The sequence below is a fragment of the Salmo trutta genome, chromosome 29, assembly GCF_901001165.1.
Source record: "Salmo trutta chromosome 29, fSalTru1.1, whole genome shotgun sequence".
Lineage (NCBI taxonomy): Eukaryota > Metazoa > Chordata > Actinopteri > Salmoniformes > Salmonidae > Salmo > Salmo trutta.
Genome location: NC_042985.1, coordinates 38,284,574 through 38,298,183, shown reverse-complemented (window position 1 = coordinate 38,298,183; position 13,610 = coordinate 38,284,574). Strand labels below are relative to the sequence as shown.

The following is a 13,610-nucleotide window of genomic DNA, read 5'->3' as shown; positions in this document are numbered from 1 at the left end:
CCGGTGATGTCTGGTGTGGACCTGCCTTACAACAGGCCTACAAGCCCTCAGTCCAGCCTCGCTCAGCCTATTGCCGACAGTCTGAGCACTGATGGAGGGATTGTGCATTCCTGGTGTAACTCGGGCAGTTGTTGTTGCCGTCCTGTACCTGTCCCACAGGTGTGATGTTCGGATGTACCGATCCTGTGCAGGTGTTGTTACACGTGGTCTGCCACTGCGAGGACGATCAGCTGTCCGTCCTATCTCCCTGTAGTGCTGTCTTAGGCGTCTCACAGTACGGACATTGCAATTTATTGCCCGGGCCACATCTGCAGTCCTCATGCCTCCTTGCAGCATGCCTAAGGCACGTTCATGCAGATGAGCAGGGACCCTGGGCATCTTTCTTTTGGTGTTTTTCAGAGTCAGTAGAAAGGCCTCTTTAGCGTCCTAAGTTTTCATAACTGTGACCTTAATTGCCTACCGTCTGTAAGCTGTTAGTGTCTTAATGACCGTTCCACAGGTGCATGTTCATTAATTGTTTATGGTTCATTGAACAAGCATGGGAAACAGTGTTTAAACCTTTTACAATGAAGATCTGTGAAGTTATTGAGATTTTTATTAATTATCTTTGAAAGACAGGGTCCTGAAAAAGGGACGTTTCTTTTTTGCTGAGTTTAGCTGTACAGACTTGCTCTATAGTGATTTGCCTAGGATGACCCTAATATTACTCTCTCTTTTTGTCACACATTCAGCAAAGCTGTGGCTACAGAGTAAGTTATGGCAGCTTTGTTTGTGCAGTTATCCTACCCTTTTCTCTTTGTCTCCTATTGCCTAACCTTGTATCGCCTTCCCCTCAGTGGCTTGCTCCTCCTGGTCGAAGAGAGAAGTGCTGAAGAGGATGATGTTTGTGGTGTTGATGACTTGGAGATGCAGACCGGCCTCCTGACTGTGGAAGATGAGTGAGTGATGCCACACAGGCAAATACACAACATGCATGCAAAACCAGTGGAGGCTGCTGAGCGGAGGAGAGCTCTTAACAATGGCTGGAACGGAGTAAATGGAATCAAACATATATATTTGTACCTTTTTTTAACTAGGCAAGTCAGTTAATAACAAATTCTTATTTACAATGACAGCCTAGGAACAGTGGGTTAACTGCCTTGTTCAGAGGCAGAACAATTTTTATCTTGTCCCCTCGTTATGGAAACCATGCGTTTGATGTATTTGATACCATTACTATGAGCCCGTCCTCCTCAATTAAGGTGCCACCAACCTCCTGTGATGCAAACATGCATGTACACTTGCACACACACACACACACACACACACACACACACACACACACACACACACACACACACACTCTCGCTCACTGATGATGTCATATGCTGCAGGGATTGTCCAGCATCAGCGGCCAGCGATGGCAGTGTGAATATCCAAGAGACAGTGACTACACTGTTCAAGCTGTTTAAGGCGAGGATGGTCCGAAAGAAGGACAAACTGATGGACCCTGATGACTCTGAGGAAGACAGCCCCCAAGCCTATAGGTTACCACTAAACATGACCTTTAACCTGTGACCCTGACCCTTGACAAGCAAAATACGCAATTGCCATACGATTTTCTAAAATATACAAATGCAACCCTGACCCACATCCTTTTTCACATAACCTATAACTTTTGACTCCCAGTCCCAGCCAAGGCACCCCCTCCTCCCCCGCCCCCAGAAGAGGATAAGAAGGACATCCCAGGCCCGGTGGAGGAGGAAGAGGCGGAGGAGTACTGGGACTTGTATGGATACCCAATCAAAATCCTCAAACTTCCCAAAATGCCCCCACTTCCTAGTTGGCTTCAAACCATAGTGGACTATCATTTCCCTTCCAGCATCAACCCCTATACTGGTGAGTTATCCTGTTGGTGACCCCTTCCCATTCTCATCCCATTAACGGGATTGATTTTGACAACAGCCAGTGGAAAATCAGAGCGCCAAATTTAAAACTGCTAAAATCTCATAATTCCATTTTCTCAAACAATCAACTATTTTACATCATTTTAAAGATAAACTTCGTGTTATTCTAACCATATTGTCCGATTTCAAAAAGGCTTTACGGCGAAAGCGTAAAATTAGATTATGTTAGGACATAAACTTCACAAGAAACACCACACAGCCATTTTCCAAGCAACTAGATGCATCACAAAAACCCAAAACACAGCTAAATGAAGCACTAACCTTTGACGATCTTCATCAGATGACACTCCGAGGACATAATGTATGTACAAAATACATGTATGTTTTGCTCGATAAAGTTCATATTTAGATCCAAAAACAGCATTTTACATTGGCGCGTAATGTTGAGAAATGTTTTCCCTCCAAACCCTTCGGTGAATGAGCACAATGAGCACACATAGTACGTAAATTCTCATCGTAAACATTGATCAATACAGAAGTGTTATGCACGGAATTATAGATACACTTCTCCTAAATGTAATCGCTTTGTCAGATTTCAAAAAAGGTTCACGGCGAAAGCACAATTTGCAATAATCTGAGTACAGCCCAGATGACACTAACAACTAGCAAACAGAAACCCGCCATCTTCGAGTCAATAAAACTAAGAAATTACATTATAAATATTCACTTACTTTTGATTATCTTCCTCAGAAGGCACTCCCAGGAATCCCAGCTCCACAAAAAATGTTCGATAAAGTTCATATTTATTTCCAAACAATCAATTTTGTTCGCGCGTTAGGTTCACTATCCAAATCCACTACGCACGTGCTTACTTAGTCCAGACGAAAAGTCAAAAAAGTTATACTACAGTTTGTAGAAACATGTCAAACAATGTATAGAATCAATCTTTAGGTTGTTTTTATCATATACCTTGAATAAAATTCCAACCGGACCTATCCGTTTTCTTTAGGAGTGAATATGAACTCAGCTCGCTCCCAAGTCATTGCGCGTGACTTGAGCCCATGCCTTATAATGGGACACCAGTTTACCACAGCTGGTATTCCCTTCAAATTCACCATAGAATCTTCAAACACCGTTTTAAAGACTGCTGACATCTAGTGGAAGCTTTAGGAAGTGTAAAATGAACCCTAAGTCACTGTATACAGTCAAGGCAATCACTTGAAAAAACAACAACCTCAGATTTTCCACTTCCTGCTTGACTTTTTCTCAGGTTTTGGCCTACCATATGAGTTCTGTTATACTCACAGACACCATTCAAACAGTTTTAGAAACTTCAGTGTTTTCTATCCAAATCTACTAATAATATGCATATTCTAGTTTCTTGGACAGAGTAATAAGCTGTTTAAATTGGGTACGTTTTTCATCCGGCTGTGAAAATACTGCCCCCTAGCCCTAAGAGGTTTTAAATACCAAAACACATTATACTTAAGCACTAAGGCCCGAGGAGGTGTGGTACTGTGTATGGCCAATATGTGTTCTTATGCACATCGCACATTATGCACATCGCACATCGCAATGCGGAGTGCCTTGGTACACAACTTAGCCGTGGTATATTGGCCATATACCACAAATCCCTGCATTACTGCTATTATAAACTGGTTATCAACATGCAGTGCCTTGCAAAAGTATTCACCCCCCTTGTCGTTTTTCCTATTTTGTTGCATTACAACCTGTAATTTAAATGGATTTTTATTTGGATTTCATGTAATGGACATTCACAAAATAGACCAAATTGGTGAAGTGAAATGAAAAAAAATAACTTCTTTCAAAAAATTCCAAAATTAAAATTAAAACGGAGAGTGGTGCGTGCATATGTATTCAATCCCTTTGCTACAAAGCCCCTAAATAAGATCTGTTGCAACCAATTACCTTCAGAAGTCAAATAATTAATTAAATAAAGTCCACTTGTGTGCAATCTAAGTGTCACATGATCTCAGTATATATACACCTGTTCTGAAAGGCCCCAGAGTCTGCAACACCACTACCAAGCAAGCGGCACCATGAAGACCAAGGAGCTCTCCAAACAGGTCAGGGACAAAGTTGTGGAGAAGTACAGATCAGGGATAGGTTATAAAAAAATATCTGAAACTTTGAACATCCCACTGAGCACCATTAAATCCATTATTAAAAAATGCAAAGAATATGGCACCACAACAAACCTGCCAAGAGAGGGCCGCCCACCAAAACTCACAGACCAGGCAAGGAGGGCATTAATCAGAGAGGCAAGAAAGAGACCAAAGATAACCCTGAAGGAGCTGCAAAGCTCCACAGCGGAGATTGGAATATCTATCCATAGGACCACTTTAAGCCGTACATTCTACAGAGCTAGCTTTACGGAGGTGGCCAGAAAAAAGCCATTGCTTAAAGAAAAAAATAAGCAAACATGTTTGGTGTTCGCCAAAAGACTCCCCAAACATATGGAAGAAGGTACTCTGGTCAGATGAGACTAAAATTGAGCTTTTTGGCCATCAAGGAAAACACTGTCTGGCACAAACCCAACACCTCTCATCACCCCGAGAACACCATCCCCACAGTGAAGCATGGTGGTGGCAGCATCATGCTGTGGGGATGTTTTTCATCGGCAAGGACTGGGAAACTGTTCAGAATTGAAGGAATGATGGATGGCGCTAAATACAGGGACATTCTTGAGGGAAACCTGTTTCAGTCTTTTAGAGATATGAGACTGGGACGGAGGTTCACCTTCCAGCAGGACAATGACCCTAAGCATACTGCTAAAGAAACACTTGGTTTAAGGGGAAACATTTAAATGTCTTGGAATGGCCTATTTAAAGCTCAGACCTCAATCCAATTGAGAATCTGTGGTATGACTTAAAGATTGCTGTACACCAGCAGGAATGCATCCAACTTGAAAGAGATGGAGCAGTTTTGCCTTGAAGAATGGGCAAAAATCCCAGTGGCTAGATGTGCCAAGCTTATAGAGACATATCCCAAGAGACTTGTAGCTGTTATTGCTGCAAATGGTGTGCTTTACAAAGTATTGACTTGGGGGGTGAATAGTTATGCATGCTCAAGTTTTAATTTTTTTTGTCTTATTTTTTGTTTGTTTCACAATAAAAAATATTTTTGCATCTTCAAAGTGGTAGGCATGTTGTGTAAATCAACTGATACAAACCCCCCAAAAATCTATTTTAATTCCAGGTTGTAAGGCAACAAAATAGGAAAAATGCCAAGGGGGGTGAATACTTTCGCAAGGCACTGTAATTATACAGTGAACAAGTAATTTTGTATTTAAGCGATGAGGCACTAGGGGTTGTCGTATATTGCCAATATACCATGTTTAAGGACTGTTCTTAGGTACGACGCAACGCGGATTGCCTGCATACAGCCCTTAGCCGTGGTATATTAGCCATATGCTACAAACCCCAGAGGTGCCTTTTCACTATTATAAACATAATTAGAACAGTAAACAAATAATTTGCCATTTGCTACAATCTAATATACCACGGCTTTCAGCCAATCAGTATCCAGGACCCAAACTATATAATAGTGGATAATATCCCTCACCAACTTGACTACCATATACCCCTGTACCATTATACATTCCTATACAACACAATACTTTACCGACTTGACCAACTGGCGAATGAGTGCGCCTCTTACAGTCTCATATCACTTCTGGATCTTGACAATAAAATATGAACTATCTTTACCAACCTGATCTTCGGCCCTGATACTAATGTAATGAAATCATAATATGCATTTTAGCCCCGACTGAGTTTTTATATTCACGTTGTAGTTGACTCTGCTCTGCTCTGTATTAGTGCCTATTGTCTCCCTGTAGACCTGGTCTACGTGGTGTAGCTGTTCTTTGTGATGATGGCGTGGAACTGGAACGTGTGGCTGATCCCTGTGAGCTGGGCCTTCCCCTACCAGACTGCAGACAACATCTACTTGTGGCTGTTAATGGACTACACCTGTGACCTTATTTACATCACCGACATCCTGGTCTTTCAGCCCCGCCTGGAGTTTGTACGCAGAGGAGATATTGTGGTAAGGGGATCTGGATACTCATACATGCTGTAGGCAATCACATATGCACATGCGTATACAGAGATTCACATATACACAAACAGGCCCTCACACAAACAGGCCCTCTATGGGAAGTAGTACTAGAAAATGTATGCCAACACAGACAGTCATACACACAGAGTCAGAAAAAAATTCTAAAACACACATACATGTACATATTTATAGATACAAGGAACAAAATTATGTTTTAATTTCTTATATTTTCCTACAGTGTGACAAAAAGGACATGAGAGACAACTACATGACAACAGAGCAATTCAAGGTGAGGCTGAAGCTACACCGTTTCTCCTTGTTGACTAGGCTAGTAGATAAGTAACTCTATATTTCTAAGATGGACGTGAGGAGTGTTGGTTTGTTAAGGAATTGTGTGTCTTTCAGCTGAATTGTATCAGTGTGTTCCCCATGGAGATATTTTACTACTTTACTGGAGTTAACTCCCTCCTCAGATTCCCCCGCCTACTGAAGGTACACACACATACTCGTACATTCTTTGTAGTGCTTAGATCTCAGTGATTAGTGATTGATTATTGATGCCTCTGTTGTCTCTCTCTCTCTCTCTGTTTCAGTACATGGCTTTCTTTGAGTTCAACGACCGTTTGGAAGCAGTAATGAAGAAAGCCTACATCTACAGGTACCAGAGAGAGACACATAGAACACACTTTGACCATCAACAACACATACATACTCTACACAGGACATTCGCTCAGCACGAAACACTCAGCAGAGAACACTAAGCAAACACACTCAAAACACGATACACATATTTAGCCAGCAGAGGGTGCTGTAGCCCTTACTGAGCTTAAATAACTTTTTCTCATTCCCCTCCTCTCTCTCTCGGAGTGATCCTGACCACTTCCTACCTGTTGTATTCTCTCCACATCAACGCCTGTCTGTTCTATTTAGGTTCTGACTATGAGGGTCTGGGGTCCACTAAGTGGGTCTACGACAGCAGAGGGAACAGGTGAGGAGAATACCGCTAAACAGTCACAAAACAGTCAAAAACCTCATACCAACCACATTACCACAATACAAAACAGCTTTTTCTAAGTCCTCTTCTGCTGTCACCTTTAAAATGTGTATTTATCCCAGATGTGTGTCTGCATGTATTTGTCTGACATCTGTGTGTATAATGTACCTCTGTCTGTCTGTGTGCCCAGTTATATCCGGTGTTACTACTTTGCTGTAAAGACCTTGATCACAATCGGTAGTCTCCCGGACCCCACCACCGTGTTCGAGATCACATTCCAGCTCGTCAACTACTTTGTTGGCGCCTTTGCTTTCTCCATCATGATTGGTCAGGTAGGTTCATTAGGGTACGCTGTAGCAAAAATGTTTTCCAAGAGAAAATGAAAACAAGCGTTTCTTGATGGCTCAGATAGTATGTTCTTGTTTCTGAGCGTTTTCGTCCATTTCATGCCTACTGAACACAAGGCTTGTTGTTCTGCTGTTGTTCCAGATGAGAGATGTGGTGGGGGCTGCCAAAGCAGGACAGAACTACTACCGGACAACACCATCAAGTACATGACCTCCTACCACATCCCCAAAGAGGTCCAGAACCGAGTGAAGACCTGGTACGACTACACCTGGAAGACACAGGGCATGCTGGGTGAGGAACGTTGGCTGAATGTTGTGAAAGTGCTGCATGTGAAAACGTTACAAAGAGGCTGTTTCTGTTATGGGCCTATCTGCTCACTCACCCTCCCCCTGTCGCTCTTCTTCTCTCTGCCCATCTGTCTCCCTCCTTACCTTTATCCCTCTCTCTGTCTCTCTCTCCCTACAGATGAGCAGGAGCTGTTGATCCAGCTGCCAGATAAGATGAGGATGGACATGGCTGTGGATGTTAACTACTACATTGTCAGTAAGGTGGCCCTGTTCCAGGTAAGGGGAGGGAAAGAGTCTAATGCAGAAACTCAGACATTGCAGCCCTCATCTTTGTCAAATCTTCAATAGTACATACTGTACTCTTTCTTCTCTCTCTCTCTCTCTCTCGTGTTTTCTTTATTTCTCCAATTGTACTAAACTCCCTCTTTCATGTCTCTCTATTCCATGTGCTGTGTGTCCCGTGTGGGCAGGGTGAGATCAGCAGGGAGATGTATATCAGCAAGCAGGGGGAGGTTCAGGTGGTGGGAGGACCTGATTTGAAAACTGTGTTTGTAACAATCAGGGCCGGCTCTGTGTTTGGCGAAATCAGGTGAGAGCTCCCCCTTAATCCCTGGTCCAAATCTTTTCCTCATATACAGTATCATGTTTTGGAATATCTAAGGGCTGTACATTGTACACAATCCCAATGAACCTGTTTCAGCGCTCATGCATGCAACAATGTGCATGCTATGCCTCTAGCTTGCCTCTAGCATGTCTCTAAGCATGTGTTTAGTGTTTGTTTGGCGTATAACCCATACATGTCCTCCGATTGGACAGCTTGCTGGCAGGGGGCGGGGGTAACAGACGCACGGCCAACGTGGTGGCTCACGGATTAGCTAACCTCTTCATCCTGGATAAGAGGGACCTCTCAGACATCCTGGTGCACTACCCCGAGTCCCAGAAACTCCTCCGCAAGAAGGCATAGTGAGGGGGTGATTTCTGGAATCCAACTTTCCTACCTTTTCCACTTCCCCTATCCCTCTCTTCTTACCCAGGACACAGCCCAAAGGCCCGAGGAGGGAGGTCAAATGGAAAGGCTGGGACGTGGGATATGAGTCTTGGAGAAGGGAAGGGTGGAGGGGATGGATAACCTACACACAGCCAACACATATCCCACTACATATTGTACATAGCGCTTTTTATCATACCCACCGATCTTGTGATCGCTCACGTGATGGCGAGGCAAAACGGTGTTCTCTCTTTCTCTCTCTTTACCAAGCCTCTATCTCTCCGCTTCATCTCTTCGTCCATCTGTAACTCTCTCCCTCTGTCTGTTCATCTGTTCTTTATCTCTATCTCTTTCCCTCTCTACTGTAATTCTCTCTCTCGTTGATAGTGGTTAAGAGGAGTTTGAGCTCCTGAAGAAGTATTATTGGTTTAAGTGAGAGGCAGGCAGAAGTTGAGAGGGAATCAGATCTGGAAAAACAGACAGTCTCATGACCTACTCTAACTCATCCGTGGCATCAATTTGCCTCATGAGTGAGGACAGGGCGGTGCAGTGTGTGTGTGTGTGTGTGTGTGTGTGTGTGTGTATATGTGTGTGTGTGCCTAAATGTTTCAAGCCCACAAAGTGCATCAATGTACACAGTGTATATGCACAGTGAGACCATATCTAAAAGAGTTTACTTCAGTCTGACTGACCTGACCACAACTTTTCCCTACTTCTTGGAAAATGCTGACTAAGGGTAAGAAGCCAGAGGAAAAGGCAGAGGTGAAGGAGACTGCCGAGGTGATCCCAGACAGGCCAGAGACCCAAAAGCTGTTCAAAAAAGCACCCTTGGTGGTTACAGAGCAGGCAGGCATTAAGGGCACCTTTGCCAAGCTGAAAGAGGGCTACAAACCTACTGAGACTGAGGTAAATAGTACACGCATGCATTTACATGCACACACCTAGTGTCATAAACAACTACCTCTGTGTCTGTCCCCAACTCCCCTTCTCACACCCTACCTCTTACTCTCTCTCTCTCTCACCCCCAACCCCCTCTCCCCCCAGTCCTCTGGACTCCCCATGCCTCCTCCCTCCCCGATGGTGCACCGTCGCTCCCCCATCCCCCCTGCACATCCCCACGCCGAGGATGACGAAGATGCGTTTTCCGAGACGACCGACAGCATGATGATGCTCATCCGCATGACACGCCGTCACAAAAGCGAGGAGCTCCTGTCCGTCGAGCAGAAGCCTGGAGATGAAGAGGAGGAGAAGGAGAAGAAGTAGGAGACTGAAAAGGAAATAGACAGAAAGAGAAGGGGAAGAAATGTGATCCTCCACTACTCTTCTATGCTCTTCTTGTTATATATTGACATTGAGATTTTAGACCGAAATAGTTTTAAAAAAAAACATTCTCTCTCTATTGCCGCGTTCACTTCATGTTAGAAACTCTGGACCTACGAGACAAAATGAACGTAAGTTATTTGCATAGAGCTTCCTATTGGTTGATTTTCCAAGTGGGAAACTCGGGTACCATCTTTCTATAATGAGTAAGCAAGTAGGACATTTCGGAGTTTCCGACAAGACGTGAACACGGCATATGTCCCCCTCGGGAAAGTTCCCTTTACAGAGTTATCCTTTCATATTCTGGGATATTCTGTGTACCCCTTCTATCCCTCACTCCCTCGTGGTCTCACTGATGTTGTGTGTGTTAAATACGTTTTAGTACCTTAAAGAGGCAATTAGCAGTTGAAACAATAAAAAAGCGTACTTCCCGCCCCTGTTTCGGTTAAAAGCTGAGGGATGGGGCTGGAGAAATGTGACCATCCTTGATATCAAAATGTAGTGTTATGCTTCTTTTGAGGCTATATAGCGTTTGTTTACGTTTACTTTGTTTACAAACATTGAAGTAAAACAAGCTTATATTTGGGATTGTGAAATGGTACGACAGTTGAACTAAACTCATGAGACATTTATAAGTTACATTCTTAAAGAATTAATGAGTACATATCATTAATTTATATATCCAAAAATGTTTGTAGCAACTGCAGATTGCCCCTTTAATCCTTATTGATGCTTCATAATCCAAAAGAGCCTTTATGGTTATAGAACTCCATTACCCAGGGGGCTTAGCTTCTATGTACTGCCATTCTCCCCAAGGACCTGTGACAGAGGCAATATGGCCTTAACCAAACCTAGATGTTGCTGGTTTCCTTAGCCATTCCTTTTTAAAAGAGAGGCCATTTTCTTTTGTAGTCTGTGCCACAAGAGTGAACACTAGTCTTTCACTCTAAAACAATGCTTAGCATTTAATCGTTGGGAAAACATCTGTTTCTCTTATCTGAGGAATATGGGAAGAAAACGTTTTCTTATCTGAACTCTGAGAGTGAGTGGTCCTGTGTTGGTTTCCATGGCGCCGTGATGCATCACACAGGTCGATATCTGATTGACGAATTCAGGGTCGTTGCCATGTGTCCTCCTGTCTGACACAGCAGGAGCACAAATGGGTTTCAATGATTTTACTGAGTTACTGAGTTGAGGTCAGTGTGTGTGTGTGTGTGTGTGTGTGTGTGTGTGTGTGTGTGTGTGTGTGTGTGTGTGTGTGTGTGTGTGTGTGTGTGTGTGTGTGTAAGATGTGGAAATGAGTGTGTATGAGCAGGAAGAGGTGCAGAAAGCCAGAGGAAGTGTTCATTGTGTCCGTCTCAACCAAACGGGAAAAGGCAGAATAAAAAAAAAAGGCGGGAATAAAACAATGCTGAGCAAGCCTCAGAACTAACCTCTGTCCGACATTGTGCTACATCTTAGGCTGTGGGTGTGTGTGCATACTTGTGGTAGGAGTCACATTTTAACTTAAGTTCAAGTTAACTTTCCAACCCTTTCCCATATCTATCAGTGACCTAAGGTCATAGACAGAGTGGGTTGTCAGAGTGGGTTCTTTTTAAACACCATAGCATAGATGCCTAGGTGCTACTAGAAGATTTAGGGCTAGATTAAATCCCTATCGCAGAAGTAGGATATCGCAGAAGATCTGCGTTATAGCTTGATTTCAATTTCAAGGCAATGTTCATCGCATACTAGATTCACGGTAAACGTTGCACATGTCGGCTCAATCTAAAATTACCTTTACATTTTGACGCAGATCTTCCTAGATACTTCCACAATACGGATTGAATCCGGCCCTTAAATGTAACGCTCAGGGATTATGCCCATATTTCATGTTTTTATGAGCCTGTTTTTAACATGGATATGTTTCAGTCGACTGGACGTGCTTTTGGTGTCATTTTCAACTGAGAAAGTATCAGACACACTGAACCATTTTGGAAATGAAAGCTATATATTATATATATATATATATATATATATATATATATACACACAGTTGAAGTCGGAAGTTTACATACACCTTAGCCAACTACAGTGGGGGGGAAAAGTATTTGATCCCCTGCTGATTTTGTACGTTTGCCCACTTACAAAGAAATGATCAGTCTATAATTTTAATGGTAGGTTTATTTGAACAGTGAGAGACAGAATAACAACAAAAAAATCCAGAAAAATGCATGTCAAAAATGTTATAAAATGATTTGCATTTTAATCAAATCAAATCAAATTTATTTATATAGCCCTTCGTATATCAGCTGAAATCTCAAAGTGCTGTACAGAAACCCAGCCTAAAACCCCAAACAGCAAGCAATGCATGTGAAAGAGGCACGGTGGCTAGGAAAAACTCCCTAGGAAAAACTCCCTAGAAAGGCCAAAAACCTAGGAAGAAACCTAGAGAGGAACCAGGCTATGAGGGGTGGCCAGTCCTCTTCTGGCTGTGCCGGGTGGATATTATAACAGAACATGGTCAAGATGTTAAAATGTTCATAAATGACCAGCATGGTCAAATAATAATAATCATTGTAGTTGTCGAGGGTGCAACAAGCACGTCCGGTGAACAGGTCAGGGTTCCGTAGCCGCAGGCAGAACAGTTGAAACTGGAGCAGCAGCATGGCCAGGTGGACTGGGGACAGCAAGGAGTCATCATGCCAGGTAGTCCCGAGGCATGGTCCTAGGGCTCAGGTCCTCCGAGAGAACGAAAGAAAGAGAGAAAGAGAGAATTAGAGAGAGCATGAGGGAAATAAGTATTTGATCCCTCTGCAAAACATGACTTAGTACTTGGTGGTAAAACCCTTGTTGGCAATCACAGAGGTCAGACGTTTCTTGTAGTTAGCCACCAGGTTTGCACACATCTCAGGAGGGATTTTGTCCCACTCCTCTTTGCAGATCTTCTCCAAGTCATTAAGGTTTCGAGGCTGACGTTTGGCAACTCGAACCTTCAGCTCCCTCCACAGATTTTCTATGGGGTCTGGAGACTGGCTAGGCCACTCCAGGACCTTAATGTGCTCCTTCTTGAGCCACTCCTTTGTTGCCTTGGCCGTGTGTTTTGGGTCATTGTCATGCTGGAATACCCATCCATGACCCATTTTCAATGCCCTGGCTGAGGGAAGGAGGTTTTCACCCAAGATTTGACCCCGTCCATCGTCCCTTTGATGCGGTGAAGTTGTCCTGTCCTCTTAGCAGAAAAACACCCCCAAAGCATAATGTTTCCACCTCCATGTTTGACGGTGGAGATGGTGTTCTTGGGGTCATAGGCAGCATTCCTCCTCCTCCAAACACGGCGAGTTGAGTTGATGTCAAAGAGCTCCATTTTGGTCTCATCTCCATTTTGGCCTCATCTGATTTGCATTAAGACCACTGGTTGGTAATTAAGACATTTCAGGGCATATTGACAACTGTTTCTCTTTAGTTTTGAGCTTTTGACTGGTCTGCTAAACAGGACATTAGCAGTAATTTTTTGGACCATTGAGAAAGGCAAGGAAACACGCTGAGGGAAAATCTATTCTGTTGCCAAATATCATTTGCCGAGTCCCGGATGTTCCGGTTTTCAGGTGAAATGGAAAGAGAGCCTGTGACACGACTTCCGCTTTTGAACGTTAGCAAGTGTAACCGTGTATGTTCCGTGCCTCTCTTCGCCCCAACCTGGGCTCGAACCAGGGACCCTTGCA

The 13,610-nt window shown here is 43.5% G+C and overlaps 1 protein-coding gene across 1 annotated transcript; it reads left to right on the top strand.

Moving 5' to 3' along the window:
• Positions 1–1,492: 1,492 nt before the first annotated feature.
• LOC115167716 (cyclic nucleotide-gated cation channel beta-1-like) lies at positions 1,493–8,562 on the top strand. Its single transcript, XM_029722364.1, is given in 13 exon segments — positions 1,493–1,526; positions 1,669–1,878; positions 5,749–5,957; positions 6,208–6,258; positions 6,375–6,461; positions 6,563–6,626; positions 6,834–6,957; positions 7,154–7,295; positions 7,453–7,495; positions 7,498–7,602; positions 7,777–7,891; positions 7,981–8,187; positions 8,415–8,562. Coding segments are annotated over 13 exon segments (1,539 nt in total).
• The last annotated feature ends 5,048 nt before the right edge of the window (positions 8,563–13,610 follow it).